The 22,584-nt window shown below is 36.0% G+C and overlaps 1 protein-coding gene across 2 annotated transcripts in view; it reads right to left on the minus strand.

Moving 5' to 3' along the window:
- LOC102800727 (transforming growth factor-beta receptor-associated protein 1-like) overlaps window positions 1–22,584 on the minus strand; it is a 219,735-nt gene that overhangs the window by 90,734 nt on the left and 106,417 nt on the right. Inside the window, exon 1 of one of the 2 annotated variants that reach the window (XM_085501558.1) lies at window positions 20,227–20,399. The exons of the other annotated variant lie outside the window; for it this stretch is intronic. Coding sequence (XP_085357684.1) covers window positions 20,227–20,301 — 75 coding nt within the window. The 5' untranslated portion in view covers window positions 20,302–20,399. Of the gene's footprint in view, window positions 1–20,226; window positions 20,400–22,584 lie in introns of those variants that run through there. 2 annotated transcript variants of the gene reach the window in all.

Below are 22,584 nucleotides of genomic sequence, written 5' to 3' on the forward strand. Positions count from 1 at the left end.
GCTCATCAACACCGTGAATCAGGACTAGTTTGGATTTCCATTATCAAATATAAAATTTTGAACTTGGTAAATTAGCATATGATGAGAGTTATATTTGGAAATCCTACTCTGTATGGTGGCACAAAGGAACTCATCAACACCATAAGTAGGAACTATAGTTTTGGATTTCCATTACTGTATGGTGAATGGTGATTTGGAAATACAACTTTGTATGACTTATACACCCATGGAAATTATACCCTGTATGAACTAAACACACAAACTCATCAACAGGGGGGGTTGCAGATATAAACTGGAATGGCCCATTGGAAAAGATAAACTTGTTAATACTAAAATTTTGAAAAAGTGGCTCATTAATAAAGAGAGCTGAGAAAAATTTCTGTCTATAGTCTCTGATAATGCTATAATGACAATGAAATATGTAACGTTTTTTATCTCCAATCTTGTTACAATCATAGATTTTACATAGCCTTTCTTCTCTCTTAATCTCTGAATGTCTCTCAGATTCAACTGGTCCTTGTCAGAGCAATCCTGTGTATTTTTATTTGTAATGTCATCTAAATACCTTTTCAAAAACATATTTATCACTCTTAATTTTTTTTGTACAAGTCTAATTTTTGTTGCCCTGTTCATCTTTTTGCCACTTAATCTGGTACACATTCCTTATTCTTTCTCTGAAAAGAACATTGAAATTGTTAGCTTTAAGATCAGTAGAACTAAACTGAGTAATTTCCATTAATTTATTAATAATACTAACCCAGGGATCATCATTCTGACTATTTTCCACAAAGTCAGTTATTAGTTTGTTGACAATAAAGTCTTTGATAAAATCACCATCAAACTACAAATGTCAATGTCAACCTAATTCAGGTAGCAAACTTGTCAGAAAACAATTATGAAGTAAATTTATCATTTTCTATAACTGATATTTTTGCCTGAACCATCAAATATATTCACATGAAAAATTCCCTATATATCTGCCCCATACAGTAAAGTGAGTTTGACCACAGAGTCAAAAAGCTTGTTAGCTAATCTCACAGAAAAACATTCATTACAATCCCATGGCATTTTGTACATATCAAAACAGTGTTTTTTGAGCCTTGTCATAAAGTCTAGAGGTAGCTGCACTAAATTTACCATTAGACTGGAAAATAATTCCAAGATAACTGTAATTATCAACATAATTGATTGGCATTGCATTCAGATAAAACTGAAATTCTTTCTCTAGATTTTTACCTGACCCATTGAAAATCATCACTTTGCTCTTTTTAACATTAACTTTGAGTTGCCACTTTTGACAATAATTACTGAGCATTAATTCCTTGTTTCTCTTGACTTGTTAATAATAAATAATCAGCATACAAAATACAATTAAATTTGACATCATTCACAGAACTTGATCAAATCCATTCACTTCCTCACAAATGTCATTTAAATACCGGTAGACTAGGGCTAAGGTTATATCCCTGTTATAAGGTGTGACTCCCTGTTTCAATTTAATACTTTACTTGGTATTGATGTAAATAGCCTTAACAACCTTATAATAATAATATAATAAAAAAGACTTTTAAAATAATAACAAGATATATGTCAAGTTATTGAAAATGACACAGTCCCCGTTAAACTTTTAAAAGTTCTCTTTGTGCTTGTCATATTAACGCGGAGGGGTTATCGCGAGCGTGTCCTTGAAACTTGAGTTCCAAGTGGCATATACAACAGATTGTTTATTTACATCAAAACACGTGTTCCTTGTAGTAGTAATATGGCCAAAAATAAAAACAGCCGTTATTCGGCCATCTTTGATCTGATTATGAAACACACTGATATGTATGATGTATGTGCCAAATATGAATGAAAATGGTACATAAATTGTGGAAATATAGCAGTAAGGCCAAAAAGTCAGATGGCTGTCAATTGGCCATCCTTGACCAGATTTTGAAACAAATTGTCGTGGACATGCATCCTAACATGTATAAAGTACATGTATGTGTCAAATTTGAATGACAACTGACAAAGCATATCCAAAATACAACATTTTCAAAAAACAAGATGGCTGCTAGTCGGCCATTTTGAATCAAATTATAAGTCCGAACGGGGACTAAATAAATATTGTACAAAAAACAAAAGAACATACATGTAACTAGTATTTAAATGTTAAATAAATCTTTTTGTGTGTAAGTATAATTGGCAAGTTCTATGATTATGCCAGGATCTTTGCTTGAGAGTACAATAATTTGTTTGGAATATCAATCCTCATTGGTTTCTCCAAACAGTCCCGACGTCCATCATTCAACACAATCAGCATTTATTTACCGTAATTCTTGGGGATCATGTCCCGTAATTTGCGGGCTGTAAAACCAAATAATTAAATAAATACTATTTATTATATTTTTTTTTACCTCACGAAACTACAACACAGCGTAGAGTTGTCACGGTGAAACAGTCGCCTTGAAATCGATGGAACTTCAATTCACAGTCAGCTGGCATCGGTGTCGCTGGTTGTATATAATAGAGGGAAGTTATGCAACGAAATTTGCAGAGTTCGCAGATTTTCGCCAATAAAAAAATAACCGAGGCAAAAACTCACGGTTTTTCAGCATTTTTGTAATAAAGACATTATTCTCTATCAATAATCCGCCCAAAATAGGAACATTTCTACTAATTCTTGTGTTTTTTTTCGACGTTTTTCGAAAAACCTGTGATTAGGCTGCAAAAGTAGAACATTCCGGAAGGGGTGAAACGAAAGAGCATCGGCAGGCGATGGACGCGGGGCTCTTTGGCAACGACCGCAAACATATCGTGTCCAGTCATTGGTTGGCCACATAGAGGTCAAAATACGCATTCTATTTTTACACGTTAAATGTGGATTTATCACGATTTTCCTTGCAGTCAATACGACACTCGTCACCTTGCAGATTGCAATGTACTTCACAAAGTTTTTGGTACCCAATACTCACAACATTAAATAATTAAACAAGATATCTTTTTAAAATGTCATTTTACTCTTGGTCATATTATTTTATTCCCCTTACCGCCTTCAATTTTCAAATCGATTACATATCGAACTTCTGTGCATGTGTTTTTCTCTACTGCCTTTCCATGTGAAAATAATGAGGTCATACTCATGTCACAATACTTTGAAGCTGATGCCATGTTGATGCCATGAGATTGCGAAGCTGAGGCGACAATGAAGCCACAAAAGCCAAAGCTTTCGCGAGAACTGTACTGTATATGTGAACTGTATATTTTTATTTTTTGGATGAGAGTAGTGTCATAATTTTTTCGATGAAGTTTTCCCTGTGTGTGTAATATTTTGGGCAATTCAATAGAAAATGTTCTTCATCTTCAATTGAGTTTGTGTCAGTTATTGCATATTCTTTTGTTTATAGGGTTCTTAGGAAATGAATATCTGCCTTCCTCTATTGCCAAGTTATGGTTCTAATTCTAAATTTTGTCAACATTATCTTCTTACAATGTATGAGTGTCAAGTTCATTCAAATATGGTTCAAAGATGTAATCTGTTTTAAATTTAGCATATGTTCTCAGTTTGCCATTTTCTTTGAAAATCATTTCTTTCCAGAAACTGGCATATTTATTTTCAAGGGAAATTTTTAAAATTTGATTAATTTGATTTTTTTGTTTGATAGTGAATGTTTTTTTTCTTTTATGAAGTTTAGTGAATTGTCTTTCAATATTGTATGTATTGAATTTAGCCATTTGTATTGTATAGTATTGTGTTGTGTTGTGTTTGTTCTAGGTATGCCCGTTTTGTTAGATTCAGCAAAACTCCCATTTGATTTTATTGTGATTCCTAAATATGTTAATAATAGTCTTTATTGAAGTTGTATCCTAAAAATAGACATAGATCTAAGTACAATAAAGCATGGTTGTCATTCCATGTTAGAAACATTCAGAATATAAAAAAAGAAGATACACTCGTATAAAAAAACTAAACTAAACAAAACTAAAACAAACTTGCCCGAAAGTGGACTAGAAATGCAAATTAATAAAAGTAAATGTTAGGATTACTTATTTAGATATCTGTGAGGCAGCTGTTTATGTTGAAACATTCGTATATATATTTTGCTAGACATTTTCAGTATTCTTTGTGCATAGTATGTTGATAAAGCTTGTATCAGTGTATCACTTTCTAATTGTGTTGAGAAGGATCTGTCTTTCACGTTTGTATAACTGACATTTTAACAGAAAGTGCTCTTCATCTTCAATATCATTTGTATTGCATACAGGACAGCTTCTTTCGGTAATGTTAATTTTATGGTATCTGCCCATTTCAATTTGTAAAACATGTGCGCTTAATCTTAGTTTGGTCATTGATGATCTTTGTAGTGGGTTATTTACTGTCAGCAGATAATTTTCAAGTCCAAATTCAGTTTTTAATTTTCTATAAGTACGTAGTTTATTTCTGTGGTTAATACCTTTATTGTCATTGTTTAGAGAATCCCTACTGTTTATTTTGAAGTTTGTTTCAAGTGCTGTAGTAATATTATTTATTAGGTATTTGTTCTCATTAATCTTTACATTTTCCCACTCATGTTCCATATTAAGGTCTTTGAGAATCGTTTTAAGACAATTGACCCAATTTTGGCTGTCTGAGTTATCCATATTGATTGCCAATCTGTATGCTTCATTAATGAGGCTGTTTTCAAGAATATTGCGCAATCTCAACCAATATTTAAACATGTAGTTATTAGGGGGTATCGTCCCAATTCTACATGTAACAAGTCATTGTCAACGACACGTCCCCGTTCCATTCATATGTGCGTGACATATACATTCAGAGCAGATCATGATCGAAATCTCAGACCACTTTCAGTGGTATGATCCGAAATACACCTGCATATGTACAACACATTGTACTAAATCTGAACAAAATCCATCCATGCATGACTGAGATCCGGTTCCGGAATTGTGAAAATACGCGATTTTGATGCATTTTCGGCCTTAAAATGGCCATCATTCAGCTATTGTTAAGCGGATCATGAAACAAATTTGTGACATGATGTACCACGTGTGTGTGAAGTTTGCATTTGATCAATCCAGAACTGAATTCTTTAAAACACAAGCCATGCATGGCACAGTCCCAGTTAGTTATCAAATTTAAGACACATGTATATAATTTTGTTTATAGTAATATAGCTGGAATATAACCATGTCAGGAATATGATTTTTTTAACATTAAAATGATTGACATTTGTATCTGATCGTCAAACAAGTACTTGTCCATATTGATAGATATTTCTCTGGAACAGCATTCAAAATCAGCCATTTTGAATACATGTATATATATATATATATAACATGATATATAATGAATATATAAAATTTGAATATAATCAGTCAAAGCATTTAAGAGATATGGCTCTCAAAGCCCAATCATTAAAACAAAATGGCTGCCAGTCAGCTATTTTGAATCCAATCTGAAAAATAAAATGATGTGTATCAGGAACCTGTAATGTCTAATGTATGTTATACGTTTGAACAAAATCCATCCATAAATGCAAGAAATGCTTGATATTTGATTATTTTTTTAGCACAAAAATAGCCACCATTTGGCCACTTTGAAAAGGATCGTCAAACCAATATATTCGTATATCTATGACATGATGTATAATGAATATTAAAAAATTTGAACATAATCAGTCAAAACAAGTCAGACATATGGGTCTGGAAACCCATTCATTAAAACCAAATGATCGCCATTTTGAATCTGATCTGACAAATAAAATGATGTGCATCAGGAACCCGTAATGTCTGATGTATGTACCAAGTTTGAACAAAATCCATCTATAAATTTGTAATTTGTAATTTATTCATTTAGAATAGTACATCCATAAATGGTTTTTCATGCACAGCATATAGATGAATAAAAATTAACATAGAATTAAACAAACCACTGCAAAAATGACGAGAACACAATAAAGTAAAGCATAAATAGGGTATAAAATGAGATGACTACGAAATAATATGATAAAATTACAATAAAAAAATGACAATAACATAGCAGTCCGAACAAAACGATAAAATGCATAAATGGGGTAAATATGAATTGACAACAAAGTAGTAAGATAAAATTATACAATATTATTAGAAGCTGTAGCTGCGCGATATTTAAAAGAGCGAGTGTGAGATTTTGAAATATGAAATCGATTTCTGGTATTGTAGGAATGGATGGCAGAGTTTGAAATGAGAAGGTCAGATAAGTATGGTGGGACTAAATATTGCTTGCATTTGTAAACGAGTTTATTAAAGTGTTTAGTTTGTCTGTCTTGAATGGTTGGCCAACCAAGAGCTGATCTTGCAATGGAGACAGGTTCATGTCTTTTTAAGCACATTGGATGCATACAGCAAGGTTGATGATACATGTACGTTGCAGATTACTTTTTAGTGTAATGCTGCAGTTAGAATACACAGTGTCACAGTAATCAAGTAGTGAGAAAACTGTAGCAGAGATAATGTCCTTACAAGCTTCCTCAGGAATGCAGCGACGAGATCTTGCGAGGCGTGATAGGCAGAATCCACATGTCCTACGAAGGTAGGCTATACGGTTACACCATTTTAATTCAGGATCCATTCTCAGCCCAAGACAAGTTGCAGATGTAGTTGAGTGAATTGTTTGATCTTTTATAATGAAAGTTTTGATGTGAGCAGGTACTTTCTGTAGTTGTTGACGAGTGCCAAACAGCATATACTGATATTTTGATAAGTTGGGTTGAAGTGAGTTAGCAGAAAACCACAGTAGAAGGCAGTTACTTTCTTGTTCAATTTCATTGTGAATGCAGTCAAGGTTGGTGTAAGTAGACGATTTGAGGAGATTGAGATCATCAGCGTAGCCATATATTGGTGAAGAAGATTGAAGCCAAGTTGGCAGATCATTGATGTAGATGGAAAGTAAAACAGGTCCACATACACTACCTTGTGGGACACCAGTCTTGACACCAATGAGCTTGGAGTAATGGCTACCAAGTTCAACACACTGAGTGCGGTCAGAAAGGTAGCTACGGAACCAATGTAAGGTTGTGGGATGGAAATTGTAATGCTTGAGTTTGTGGAGAAGAATATCATGGTTGACGGAATCAAATGCTTTTGATAGGTCTAACATTAGAAGACATGACAGTTTCTTATTGTACATGTTTTTGAGAATGTCATCTGTAAGGCGTTGTAGAAGTGTAGTTGTAGAGTGCTTTGGTCTGAATTCCGAGAAGGTGGGATGGAGAATCTTATTTGCTTCCAGGAATTGAAGTAGTTTGCAGACTAGTTTTTCTAGTACCTTTGATAAGGTTTGTAAAAGTGAGATTGGACGATAGTTCTGGAAATCCACCTTATCCTTCTTGCCTTGTTTGAATATTGGTGTAATAGTAGCCTTCTTCCACATTGATGGCATAATGCCCTGTCTTATAGACATGTTGAAGATATGAGTGAGAGATGGTACAATGGTTGGTATGGATAATTTGATTGCTGTAGTATTAATATCACCAGTGGTGGAGACTTATGAGAAGGCAACAAAGACAGTGCATTCAGGACTTCTGTTTCAGTAATACAATGTAGTTGCGAGTTGAAATGAGTTCTCAGGCTTAGGTATATGGTCCAGTAGGGGAGATGTAGGTGGAAGGTTTTGTTGTATAGTGACACCAATATTAGCGAAATAGTTATTGAAGTTAGTAGCAACAGGTGATGGATAAATGCTAGAAATGCTTGATATTTGATGATTTTTTTAGCACAAAAATGACCACCAATTGTCCATTTTGAATAGGATCGTCAAACCAATATATCTGTCTATCTATGACATGATGTATAATGAATATTTAAAATTTTAACAATCAGTGAAAGCCAGTCAGACATATGGCACGAGAACGACATTCATTAAAACATTGAATCATTGAATTCATTGAATCTAATCTGAAAAACAAAATTATTTGCATCAAGGTCCCATAATGTCTAATGTGTACACCAAGTTTGAACAAAATCCATCTGTAAACAGCCGAGAAATGCTTGATTTTTATGATTTTTTGGCACAAAAATGGTCGCCATTTGGCCATCTTGAATCAGATTGTAAAACAAAATGATGTGCATCAAGGTCCTATAATGTCTAACGTATATACCAATTTTGAACAAAATCCATCTGTAAACAGCCGAAAAATGCTTGATTCGACCATCTTGAATCAGATCGCGAAACAAATTGACGTGCATATGTATAATATCATGTATGATGTATGTGTGTAGTTTGATTGTGATTGGTCCAGGCATTTCTAAGATACAGGTCCGGACGCATGCAGGCACGCAGGCAGGCACGCACGGACACACAGAGGTCAAAACATAAGTCCCCGTTTTCGGACTGTGTCCGAACAGGGACTAATATTGGCCGCCAGTCGGTCATTTTGAACTTGATCCGGAAAAAAAAATGATGTGCATCAAGGTCTATTATGTTTAATGTATGTACCAAATTTGAACAAAATCCGTCCATGCATAACTGAGATCCAGGTCTGGAATGGAGAAAATGTGCGATTTCAATGCAATTTCGGCCTTAAACTTAAAGCGGCTGCCATTTGGCTATCGTTAATGAAATCATGAAACAAATGCACATACATATTTGTGACATGATGTACCTTGTGTGTGTGAAGTTTGAACTCGATCAATCCAGGCATGTCTCAGATACGGATCCAGAACTGAATTCTTTAAAACAAAATGGCCACCAGTCAGCGATTTCAAACCCGATCCAAAAAAAAATGACGTGCATCAAGGTCCTATTATGTTTAATGTATGTACCAAATTTGAACAAAATCCGTCCATGCATAACTGAGATCAGGGTCCGGAATGGTGAAAATGTGCGATTTTGATGCATTTTCGGCCTTAAAATGGCCGCTATTTGGCCATCGTTAATCGGATCATGAAAAAAATGCATGTGCATATGTCCCATATAATGTGTGATGTACGAGTGAAGTTTGATCCACGCATGTTCGAGATACAGGTGATCACGGACGGACGGACGCACACAGGGCAAACCATAAGTCCCCATTTTCGGACTACGTCCGAACGGGGCCTAATAAGCAGGCAAGGTTTGTGGTCCTGCAGTTTACCTTCAGTATGTACTTGCAAACTTTTAAGTGCATTTTTTCCATTGGTGACAATAAGTGCATCAGATTGTTTTTATTTGTTATTATGTCACATGTCCAAATTGCTGCACAATATGTGAGTATTGGTTTGATCATAGTGTCAAACATTTTCAGATAGATTTTGATGAAACTTGTGTTTCCGAGTAGAGCATCTGCTTCAGTTTGAAAATAGCCTTCAGAGCCCAGTTTTTCGAGTCTACTTGTGCTATATCTAGGTTCCAAATTGAAATCAAAGATTATGTAACTGCCGTAGGAAATCTGAATGCCCCTTAGACTTAAATTGTTTACAATCGGCCTTTACCAAGCTAATATCAGACGGCAAGACAACAACAAGAGTGAAACATATGTGGGACTAACAGGAAATGAATTTAAAACCCGGTACAGAAACCACACTGCATTGCTACACAACCAATCATTGAGAAACGCAACAGAGCTCAGTAAATACGCTTGGTCATTAAAAGACAATAACATCAATTACGACATCAAATGGAGAGTGTTATCGCGTGCTGCACCATACAATACTTCAAGCAAATGTTGCAACTTATGTATTAGAGAGAAATATATTATAATTTTCCAACCACATTACTGTAGTTTAAATAAAAGAAATTAGCTTTTTTCTTCCTGTAGACACAGAGCCAAATCGTTGCTATGCAACAACTAGTTTTAATATCGTAAACACACTCCATTGTTATGCAAATCTGTAGCGCTTATAACGTAGTCTGTTTCGGTGGTTTATTTAATAAAGTCTTAACTCCTGATGAGTGAGGTACTCCATGTACCTTACGAAACAGTACTGTAGAGTGAACTTTACTCATGTAGTCGTGTCTTAATTTCTCTGTCCATGTATGTAAATCTGCTCTACAAACTCATCGTTTAGTATCGAGCACTCTCACCTGGAATAATCGACTACCTTCCTATATATATATATATATATATATATATATATATATAGAAATACAACTTATTTCTATTATTGAGTTACAATTGTCCAAAAGATTGACAATTTGGTGTTTTTACTTGTGTAAACTATATGCATGCCATAACCTGTTAGTGTACAACCCTAATCCTAATGCCAAGACACGTTCCTGTTAATAATTGCTCAATAATGATACTCTGTTGTGCACTGTCTGCGGGTAAGTTGCATTGATGTCAACTGATTAAACAAGTCGCGTTTAATTATTTTACATCATTACAAGTTGTTAAATTGAGAGAATAAATGTATGGACTAATATATTTAAGACTTATTTTGGTGTAGACAAGTCGCCTTTAATTAACTTTCACCATTACAAGTTGTTAAATTGTGAAAATAAATGTGTGGACAAATATTTGCGGTCCTACTACTTAACACGCGGGCACGCGAGGGAGTGTCCGGTCACGCGAGGGAGTGTCCGGTCACGCGAGGGAGTGTCCGGTCACGCGAGGGAGTGTCCGGGCACGCGAGGGAGTGTCCGGGCACGCGAGGGAGTGTCCGGGCACGCGAGGAAGCGAACAAGGGGGGAATACCTAATGCGCGAGGCAGCGGCAGCAATCCTTGTACTGTATAATATCCGTGTATGCTCAAAATTTAAACCAGAGTGGCGAATTCAAGCAGCTATCCACACTTTTTATGATCGACGCCCGGGCATTCCGGCGAGTCTAGTCCGCCATGTTGTTTACTAATTTTGGTTAGCGTTTAACAATAGGACAATACCATTCGATCCATGGGGGTGACAGTCTTACGAATGTGCCGACATTGTCAAAGGACAAGGACAGGACAAGTTTGTGCAAGTGTGGCGAGACTCTCGTAGTATTGTTTAGTAAGATTCATTTAAAAATGACCATGTAAGACGTCTGTTATGCAGAAATTATTCACTTCATGTAGTTTTCTCATTGTTATGTGTCCCCATAAACACAGCATTGTATGCAGGTGACAATGCTACGTACACATGCTATGAAATAGGTATACTAAGAATATTGTAACGTCTTTGTGTTTCCTGTTGCAGTGCAAGTTTGTATACGGTAAATATCGAGAACGGTACAGAGGGGACATTTTCGTAGGCTGTGGTCCAATGTTTTTATACTTTGTAATGTAATTCAAACAAATAAAAAACGTATATTCGTAGCCATGGACAAGATTTAAATGTAATCAATAGTTTTATTCATCCATGATTTGTACAAAGATCGTATATTTTGTAAGTGTACATGTATAAAGCATTTTCCACATTAAGCTTCCAATATAGATTCTTAAACACAAAATATCAAATATATCTTTAAGTGTAAAAATCGATTTTTTTACTGTAAATTGTAACTTCCTGTAAAAACTTAAGATGCCTTTTTTTATTTCCTGCATCCTGTACCAGTCACCCACCCCCTGTCCCCACTCTTACAGCATGCGGTAAATTTCGTATTGTACAAGCAGTTTACGGTAAACCTGGTTTATACCTCTTGTCGAAAGCACAGAGTTTAGTCAATCTCGTGCACAATATAGCGTACAGTATATTACATTTCGTCCACATATTTCAAAGTGTTGACGCCACGACACGTATTCAGCTGTGATTGACACTCTATTGTACAACTACAACATGGAGGGAACATACACTGTTCCTAATTCGGTTCAACCACGGTCACTATTTTTTAGTAACCGTCATTCAACCCAAGCAAGGAACTTTTTTTTTTCAAATAAACATGACATACCAAATATGATACACTTGTGTAATTCAGAAAAAATTTTGTCATTTGTTCCAACATTTACATAACCAGGGCGAGTTGCGTTTAGAGACAAAGCATTTGTTGTTTCTGTTCAGAGCTGTAACAGGTAACAAAAGGTCTTGAATAAATTAATGGCGTGATAAACGCACCTTGTATTTCTATTTTATGGAACCTCTTGTAGTTTGTTTGTGTGGTGTACAGTTACAGTAGATTATTTACAAGCTGATCCCAGACCAATTTGTAACGGCCGGGCTCGTAACACAGACCACATGATCCCCGAGCAGGGTGTGAGTCCGGTATGTGAGCTACTATAAAATCGCGATGCGACGGCTATGACATCTATTCGCAAACATGCTTCCGGTGCGCTAATGTAACCTGCCATTAACAATGAAACTGAAACTGAATGACGTTCCCACTTTTATTAAATATAGGTAGTAATAAAGAGAGTATCACAACGCCTTGGAAGCGACACATCGAAAGGTCAAGTTCAGTTCATCGCCCGCTGTACGAATTCACGTTTGCGAATGAATGACCACTTGATGTGATAGAGAGATCCCAAGCCCAGTTGGCGAGTTACATACCAGTAGTTTTCTGTATACACGCCCCGTGAGCGTTTTTTTTTTTTTAAATCAGTGTATGACGTTGCTTTTAGTATGAACAATTTAACTTGCCGACATGATAATGTTTTTTTTTTCAGAACTATTATTATGCCATTGTCTTAGGTGTGAACGATTGAACTTGCAGACGTGATAATGCCGTTCTTTGGAACTAATGGGAGGCATGCACAATTGTACTTCCCCGTTAATATTTTAACTTGGTGTTCTGATACTGCATTATAGCGACAATTTTGTTAGCCAGGATTTATTTTGTTTATAATCAAAATGCACAAGTCACGCAGACTTTACCGTCGACGTAGAATATAATATTATTGCTGTCGTATCCTGTATTTGAGGTTTTGATGAAAAGTTTAATAAAGTGATACTTTCTAAAAACATGTAAAAAAGTGCAGTGCAGTGCAGTGCAGTGCAGTGCAGTGCAGTGCAGTGCAGTGAAGTGCCAGTGCAGTGCTAGTGCCAGTGCCAGTGCCAGTGCCAGTGCCAGTGCCAGTGCCAGTGCCAGTGCCAGTACCAGTACCAGTACCAGTACCAGTACAGAACTAAGGCGCTCAAATTTCCAAACATAGAAAAAAAAAGGTTGATTTGTATTTTCTGAAGCAGCTGGTTTAAGCATTTCACTTTTAATTGAATTTTCTCGTTATGACGTTTTCATCTTTATTATTATATAAAGTATTAAATAATAACTGTTCATTGTTTTTGTTGTCATGAATAATGTTGTGTTTTTTAATTGTTTGTAATTAAACAGGGGCATTCCCATAGTATGATCAAAGCACAACAGTATGTATTGTTGACATCATAAATATAACTTGGGTGATACATACTGTGTGTAACATAACGTGTTTTTAGTGGTATTTGTTGACGTAAATATAATCATTTACCTTGGGCAATTCCAGTGTACAGATGTTTTCGTGGAGATGTTGAAGGGTGGCCTCAGGTGTGAAACAATTGACAATCGGATTCTTTTAATGTTTTCATTCATACACCACCAACCAATCATTTCAATCATGTCTGTCTATTTACAATACATGTTTCAATTTTCGTTTTAGTTGACTTGTTCTTCAGTAGCATATACAAGACTAATTTTGAATAAAACTATTTTATGTTATGCGAGTTTTAATTTTCGTTTTAGTTTACTTGTACTTATTTTGGCGGTTTGTTTTGATTTTGGCGGTTTGTTTACTATACATGTTTTACAGTGGGCGCAAACAAGATTCAAGTTTTACTGAACATTGCAATATAGCGAGACTTTCTTAGCGGCACTGTTTTGAAAACGATTTGCTACATTTTGCGACAATCTCACTTTTCCTGGCAACACTCGATTATCGACAAATTATGTTTTGTCTCAATACATATTATGACTGAGTGGTCTGTTTTCACATTGTAACATTATTTTGACTACACAACCACGACGCTCTTGGATGCTAGCCCTGCATACAGTGCTGTGTGTAAGGGGGCACGTTTGGTTGATAGACGACCCAACCACAGCCCGGCATACCTCCATAGACTGTATGCAGGACTACCTAGATCCATGATACGATACAATATAGCACAACAATGAGAAACGATGCTTTTTTTACAAGAGGTAAATAATTTCTGCGTAACTACGGGAGTCTCGCCACACTTGCACAAACTTTTCCTGTCCTTGTCTTTCGACAATGTCGGCACATTCGTAGGACTGTCACCCCCATGAATCAAATGGTTTGTCCTATTGTTAAACGCTAACCAAAATTAGTAAACAACATGGCGGACTAGACTCGCCGGAATGCCCGGGCGTCGATCATAAAAAGTGTGGATAGCTGCTCGAATTCGCCACTCTGGTTCAAATTTTGAGTATAAATGAATATTATAAAGTACAAGGATTGCTGCCGCTGCCCCGCGCAATGCAATTGGTCAGAAAAAAATAAAAAAAAAATAATAAAAAATACATAAAAAATGCTAAATTTTAATTAAAATGTAAAATAACACAATGAATTTAAGCAGCCAATCATTAGTAACATTCTTACCAAGTTGTATAAAAATCGTTTTAATGCTTCTTGAGATACAACTGAAATAGCTTAAAATTCACACATTATTATGCAGATGAGCTCATTAATATGCATGGATGTCAACCAAAAACTAATCAAATTTGCGCATTGCCCCAGACAAGCTATTTCATTGAAATTCGAACATTGGTTCTTGAGATATCGATGGAACAGACACACAGACACACTAACTGCAAAGACTCCCTTTTTGTACTTTGCACACGGGAGTCAAAAATTATAAACAAATATTTTCGTAAATAATACTGACCGTGAAATACACCCTTCAGAAGTGTTACTGACAAAATATTTTATATTGCAATTTCTTTCAATTTTATTAGTTGTATTGCAATGCATTAGTAATAATGTAAATATATAAATATACATTTCTTTATTTCTTTGATGAGACTGAGTTTATATATCTGTCACGTACTATAATTTATCTATATTGGAAAACAGTTATGGGGATTATTAATTTTAATAATAAAACAATATTCAACTATCCTTTGCAATAAGATCATAATGATAATGTTTCTTGGTTTTTGAAACTATGGGCATTATCAGAGCATGGGTCTTACCAGTATTATGGAACTCCTGCCGGAGCAACATCACAAATCAAAAGGACAAATTAATAGCTTCTAGGAATGGTATTCCCAGAATAGCACAAGTTGTTAAAGAAACATAAAACAACGATGAAAAGACAGTTACTGTGAAAAAGCTCTACACCCTGCGAGACCCACCCAATACGAAACCCACTTACCGCGAAAGCCACTTACCGTGAAGCTACTAGTTAAAATAATGAAATAAATATACTGGTATCATTGGATTTAATTGTGAAACTTTCTAACAACATGTTAACTATTGACACAAGCCCTCAATCAACAATTCCGCAGACACATTATAAATTCCACAACACCACAGAAGATATTGGTCTGTTGCCTAAATTGTTTTCGTAATATAGGGAATGTCATCGACACTTTAACAAAACTTACTTGACTTGGGTCTTGTTTATCTCTTGTCACAATCTGGAAACTGTTGAACAAATTACGCGTCGTCCAGTTTAAGAAGCAAGTTATTTTATTATTTATTCATTCAGTTTTACATGGTAGAGTTACGTGAGGTTTATTATTTTTTCGCGACGTTCTTTGTTTACTTGTTACAGTTTGAGGGAATTCAGTTTATTTAATTGATTTACGTTTTTACGGTAGCTCTGAGCGGGACTCGAACCCAATGTCTTTTCAAGCTAATTTTGTTTTATATGGATGGCACGCTTATGTACCACGGCACGACGTTGGTTGTTGAGTGGTGTTCATTTTTCTAACTACTCCAATGTACTGATGAGTTGAATGGGAAAGCCAAAACGATTGCTGGTTTCTGATTTCTTCGGTTCTGGCGAGTGTGTATGGAGTGTGATTCAAACCCATGCCGTTTGTATTGTGCTTTTTTTTATTTCCCATGTTGGCTACGCCGTAATATGCAACCACTTGCCCGTTTTATTGTGATTTTGTGAGTGTTTAATGATGTCTTCCTCACCCGTCACGCCATGACCAGTTTCAACTACACTGCCATTTTGCAACGAAGTGCGTGACTCTTGGCGTGACCCGACTGACTATATGATCGTTCTGTTCAACTGTTAAGCTAGAATTTATTACCGTTATTATCATTATATTGTCACATGATTTGTTTACCTTATGTGTAATGTCTTGAGTATCTTTATTGTAATTTGTATATACCAATTCGTATACTAGTATACCGGAGGTATGTAAGGGTACATAAATACGCCAGTTGCGAGTGGCGAGTAGCAAGTAGCAAAATGTGTCAGTTGCGAGCGCTCGAAAGTGGCAGTTGCTAGCGCTCGAAAATGGCAGTTGCTAGCACTAAAAATAGCAGTTGCTAGTGGCGATTTGTATGTAGTTGCGAGTGCTAGCTACATCAACATTGTGTGAAATAAAATTAAGTCTGATGTCCTAGCCACTTGTTTTCAAGTTACAAGTGTTGAAATCTAGCGAAATTTTGAATGTCTACGAGGCTACACTAAACCATGGACGTACTAACGTAGCAGTTGCGAGCGAGTCTGGCCGCTAGATCAATCGGAACTATGTGAAATAATAAAAATATGCCCTCGCCTCCGATGTCTTAGCGGCATATTTTCTTGTTGCGAGTTTTGACATGTATTGGTATTCTAAATCTCTATCATTGAAATCGCCGATTTCTAGACATCTCGACCCAAGACACTTCGTCCCAAATTGGTCATCTCGACACAGACACCCTGGACATCTCGACCCTTCGCATTGACGCGACTATATCTCAATGTGGCGACGCAAACCTCTATCTAGTTCAAAGTTGATCGACATCTATTGATTTGAAACACAGGCTACAGAGAGCAATCTAGTGCAATGGATCAATTCAAAAAATGTTCAAGGGTTGCGTGCTGTGAAATGAACAACGAAAGTACATAACCGCCACTGTCCGCTTCATGTATATCAACATAGTTTTACAATGTAATACCTAATAGTTGTTAGTGTTATCTGTTTTAACATTTTATTTTATTTTTTATATCTGTATTTATTGTTATTGTGTTTTTTTGTGTATGATTATTGACCATGGTTAATGTATTTCCAATTCATTAATTTGAGTCAAATAAAATATACTATACTATATAACTATACTATATACACATTCACTGGTAGACTGTTGCTTTCTTGTTGTGTCAATACAAACATGATTTAAACTCGTCTTTTCCGGTGTTTCTTTTCCCTTGCCATCATATTTAATATACGAAAATAGCACGTGTGTCTGCATGAGCGAAAGAGGCTGGTGAGACTGTGTCATAACGTGTTCTATTTATTTCTAACGCACGTGGTCGGCGCCTTTGATTGCACATTTATTTTGTTTTATTTTATTCGCGAAATATATCACTGGCAGCGATTGTCATGTATCACAACTGAATGTTCAAGCTGACTTTGTTTTGGCTATAGGTGTAGGTGGGTCGAGATGTCCAACGAAAAATGAGTCAAGATTTTTTGGGGTTGAGATGTCCAGTACCCGAAATCGCCAATAGCCCCGACATGCTATAAATCGGTCAGGCGACTGTGTTCAGGTTTTCGGCTGTTACATGGACATTCTGAATTGCGTCTCCAAGTATTAAAGTGAGGGAATTATATGTAATTCCTACTGGAACCGAGTCAATATGTTTCGTCTAAATCACGAGGTCGATTGGGATGAAGGTGAAGCCGACTCTAGGTGTGAAATCCCGGTGTCTCCATTCATCGAGACTTGTGTGACACGCATCCGGTTAAACCATGGAGCTAAATGGTTAAACCAACAATATAAGCATTTTGATAATTGTAAACTCGCAACAATCTTGAGACGACAAGAAAAAAAAAACTAACTACAGTGAAGTCAGCAAACGGATAGAGTCTCACGAAGGTGTATAAAACACATCGTGAATGTGTGTCACCGCGCGGTCAATGTGAATGTCTCCACAGTCCCATGACCTGATCGCCAAGTCGTGGCGCCAGTGTCTATAATACAGAAATAGACAATGAATAATAAATAAATGCGTTTAGTCCGTGCGATTTGCGTCGATGTTACCAAGTCCAAGTGGGTCGTCGGTAGGATGACAGTAATATCAATGAAATAATGCATGTTTTTTTCAGTGGTTTAATGGAAACTTTAAAGCATTTAATAAGTGTGTGAGAATACACACTTGTTGACAGAAAGCACTTGTCGATTAAATACAATGGGGCGTGGGCGGCTTCAGTTGTTGAAAGAGAATAATTATCGACTGGATACAATGGAGTATGGTAAGTTCAACTCGTTAACAGAAAATAATGTTGTCACAAAAATATGTAGGACCATGATTGACCGGCGAAAAATATATATTGAACGCAATGAAGCGTAATCAAGTAAGTAATCCACTGTCGTTGTTTAGAGTATGTCGCTCTTTGACGTTTTACTTCAAGTGTGTCAAAATAATATTCTTTGTTTATATACATAGTACAAATCGAGCCCTGGCAAAACAAAGCATTTCATTACAAAAAGGGCATACATAAAAAATCAAAGCAATGTGGTACGATTGTTACCCGTTGTGGTAGGTTCACTCCCAAAAGCAAAATTATGTGTGATAAATATGCATGTTTATAAACTGTATTCAAAAACACCTCGCGTTATTTTTACTGTAACAATTGGAGTTTAATGTTTATTCCTAAAGTTTAGTGAGTCGGCAGTCACTTCATGCAAAATTTTGCAGGCGAAGCGCAGGCGGCGATTGACAGCACATCGCGTTTGTTATTGTTGTGCTGTTTAGAATTAGCTTTATTCAGCATTTAACCGATTGCCACTTTAATCTTTTGTGAAGGCGTCAACTGTTGACAAACAATAAAGACCCATAGCGGCTTCATCAATAATGTGCATGCTGGTCCAAGATAAAATACCGTCGGTCTCGTCGTTTCGCGACCTCAAACCAGGATGCGTTTAATACCACACCAACATGGGATCAGTTTTATCTGTTATATTTTCCCGAACATGACACCTACCTACGTTCTGAATGTGTAACAGGGCCGTCATAAAATTGCTTTCCAATGATTCGTTTCTGACATAAAAATGACATTCAACCACTTTAACGCAAAATAAGACTTAGTGAGAACATGGATGTACTATTAACAAATATCACCGTTACTTAAAATCAGAGCATTGTACCGTCCGCTGTACATACAACTCAAACAAAGGTCAATTTGATATTTCGAATGAACTGACGATATGACGCTGTTTACAGTGATTTTGTATTTTTCTCGGTTAAAAAACAGCGATTACGGGAACGAGACTACAAAGATCTTGAGTGAAGATTTGTTTTTTCCACAAACAATCTCAGACACGTCCGCTTTAAATCCTCGCAACAAGAACATATGCCGCTAAGACATCGGAGGCGAGGACTTATTTTTATTATTCACACAGTTCTAGCGGACTGACTCGCTCGCAACTGCTACGTTTAGTCACCGTCCCTCAACACATGAGGGACGGTGGTTTAGTGCACGTACCACACACGCACAAATAGCATCGTAGACATTCAGAAATTTGATACATTTCAACATGTGTAACTTGAAAACAAGTGGCTAGGACATCGGACTTAATTTTATTTCACACAATGCCGATGTAGCTAGCACTCGCAACTACATACAAACGCCACGAGCAACTGCTATTTTTAGCGCTAGCAACTGCCATTTTCGAGCGCTAGCAACTGCCACTTTCGAGCGCTCGCAACTGACACATTTTGCTACTTGCTACTCGCAACTCACCACTCGCAACTGGCGTATTTATGCACCCTTACATACCTCTATACCGAGGAAACGACTCTGATTGAAGGTGATGTATTTTGTGACGTCACCAATTCGTGTGTAGGTATGGGTTCTAGAACCGTGCCAAATTTAATAACACATACTTGCTTTACATTACCAAACTGTTTTAATTCGATTATTTTGAGCAAGGGCAAGGTCCTGTACCGGGAAATAGTTGCTCCGCCGCATGGACGTCCATGCTGTATTGAGACAGTAGCTACACTTACACTTATCACAATGTACATGTATAATAGTTTCGTTTAATTGTTGTTCAAGATCATTATACCAACACATTGTTCACCAGCCATTTGATTTGTGTATTATTCAGACAAATTCCCCAGGTTACAGAGACCGGGCGGGCAAGCGCCGAGTGCTTATCGTTGTCTTTTGCCTCCTGAGGGGGAGGAGCACACGAGACTAGTGAAGGATGACTTACCGACGTCTTTGCCTTGTCTCCCATCAACTGTAGCCTTTCTATGGCTGGTACAAGTTCAAATGCTTTAATACTCATTGTATGTCGTTATCTGATGTACAACGGTTGAAGATCTTGGATTAAATCAGCAAAATTATCCACAAATAGAGTCATTTCCTGAATTGTTTGTTTGTTTGCGTTTTATAGCGTTCTACAAATTGTGTCGTCTGAGAGCGCTGTACTGTTGGACAAAAAATATTTGGTTTGGTTTGGTTTTCACTTTTATGCTCCAGGTCAAAAACGTATTTCAAATTATCATAAGAGTTGTAGTGATATCATGGATTAGCTCCACTGTTTTAATTGTGGCAAGCACCAGGCGATATATTTTGACCCCAGTGTTATTGTTTGACCCTGGGTCAACAGATCAACGCAACTTGGTCCACGAAGCTACCCCGGTAGGTGACGCCGGCACAGGGAAAGCTCGTATTTCTAAATCTTGTTTTGGAACGTTTTGTAATCGTGTTAATTAGCCTCGTTTTGAAACACTGTCGAACTTTAAAAAGAATGCTACAAAGCAATTTTGGGGAAATTGGGAAGATACCCTCTTGCCATAAAAATTATTTTTTTTTTTATTTTTTTTTTTTTTTTTTTTTTATTAGACGCATAAAATCCTTAGGAAAGGATAAAAAGGGTCTTACAGAAAGAAATTAAAAAAACAAAACAAACTACAATCTAAAAAATAAAACAAAAAATAAAAACTTTTCTAAAAAAAATAAAATAAAACAAGTCAAAAACAAAAAAATACAATTTGCAGCCAATGGTGAATACAGAATATAGAATGAACACAAAATGTGGCCTAATACACTGATAGTTGTTGCTGTTTTGTTCCATAGCTGTTTTTTAAGAAGACAGCTAAGGCTGGTGCTAGAGTATGGTTTGCCATAATCAAAATGAATTTATTCTGACTATTAATATATACTCACAAATAATTAAATTCTGTTTCAGATCTTAACCTCCAGAGACGCCCAAGTTAATAAAAAGTACCTTTGATAAGGTCAATATAATACAGACTGGGTCAACAAAACATGTTGACAAAATAATCAGTGATAACAAGCTTGATGAAGCAAGACAAATTGGCAAATTATAGAACATTCAAAACTCAGAAGCTATAGAGACAACCTAGCAGATAAAGCAATCAAAGCCATGTACCGGTATGCTCTAAAGCAGACTTGACCAAAACAAACAGACTGTAAAACATACATCCATCTGTTTAATATATGTATCAAACCAATTTTACTGTACTTGTATAGTATGGATCTAAAATTTGGGAATGGAAAATATAAGTAACAATAACATGGACAAAACTAAACAGAAAAAGTACATCTAAAATTCATTAAACAACTACTTGCAATTGGCTTAATAAATACACAGCAAATGATGCATGTCAGGGTGAAATTTGGGCATTTCCATTGATAACTGAAGTGAAAATTAATATGATTAAGTTCTGGTCCCATGTCACAGACAAGTCACAAAATAATTATATAAAGATAGCGTTAAGCGATCAGACATTGTCAAAAGCACAATGGGAAACATCAATCAAAAATATCTTGACAGATGTAGACCTCTCTAAAACATCACAACTATTACACCAAAGCCCCCGCTCAGAAAAAAATTTAAAAACTTATATTGAACTTAGTTTGTGTCAGAATGAATTAATTCATTATGAGTTGTATTAACATTCCGTTATTAAATGTTCAGAATTGATGTGTTACAATTTTAGGGGATGGGGTAAAAATTTATTCATTTGGTTTTTCTGAGACAATTTATAACTTGTTAAACATATAATGCGATATGCACTTGTAAACAATTATTACCTGTCCCTGTACCAACTTTAAACAAAACATATCTGAGAAAAAGCTGTTAACAGCTAGAAAAATCTTGTTTTTTTTAGATTTTTGAGGGAAAACATGCATGCAAGACATGCAAGTATGCAAATCAGATCTGCAAATATGTTGAAGAGTCAGTTTTTGTGTCTGTTTGGATAAACTTCCTTGTACAACTGTATTCCTAATACAAGGACACTGTCAATCACAGAACTATTCCAGCGAAAAACTTCTGATATTTTAGACAGTAACTGATACTGTTTGTCATACAAGTACTAGCAGATGAGGAACTGAGAAACTGCAATGATCCTTGGTGTACATTACCTGTGTCAACAACTTTACTTCCCATGTACTTCATGTACAGATCTACATGTAGTTTGTGGCCCTGAATTAGTTTCAATATCTCTAAATAAGGACAAGAGTACTTCTCATATGACAATGATACAAATAAAGTGCAAAATATTATCAAGTTTTTATTATCATACATTAATATTAACAA

The sequence above is a fragment of the Saccoglossus kowalevskii genome, chromosome 7 (genome assembly GCF_978046115.1).
Source record: "Saccoglossus kowalevskii chromosome 7, keSacKowa6.1, whole genome shotgun sequence".
Taxonomy (NCBI): Eukaryota; Metazoa; Hemichordata; class Enteropneusta; family Harrimaniidae; genus Saccoglossus; species Saccoglossus kowalevskii.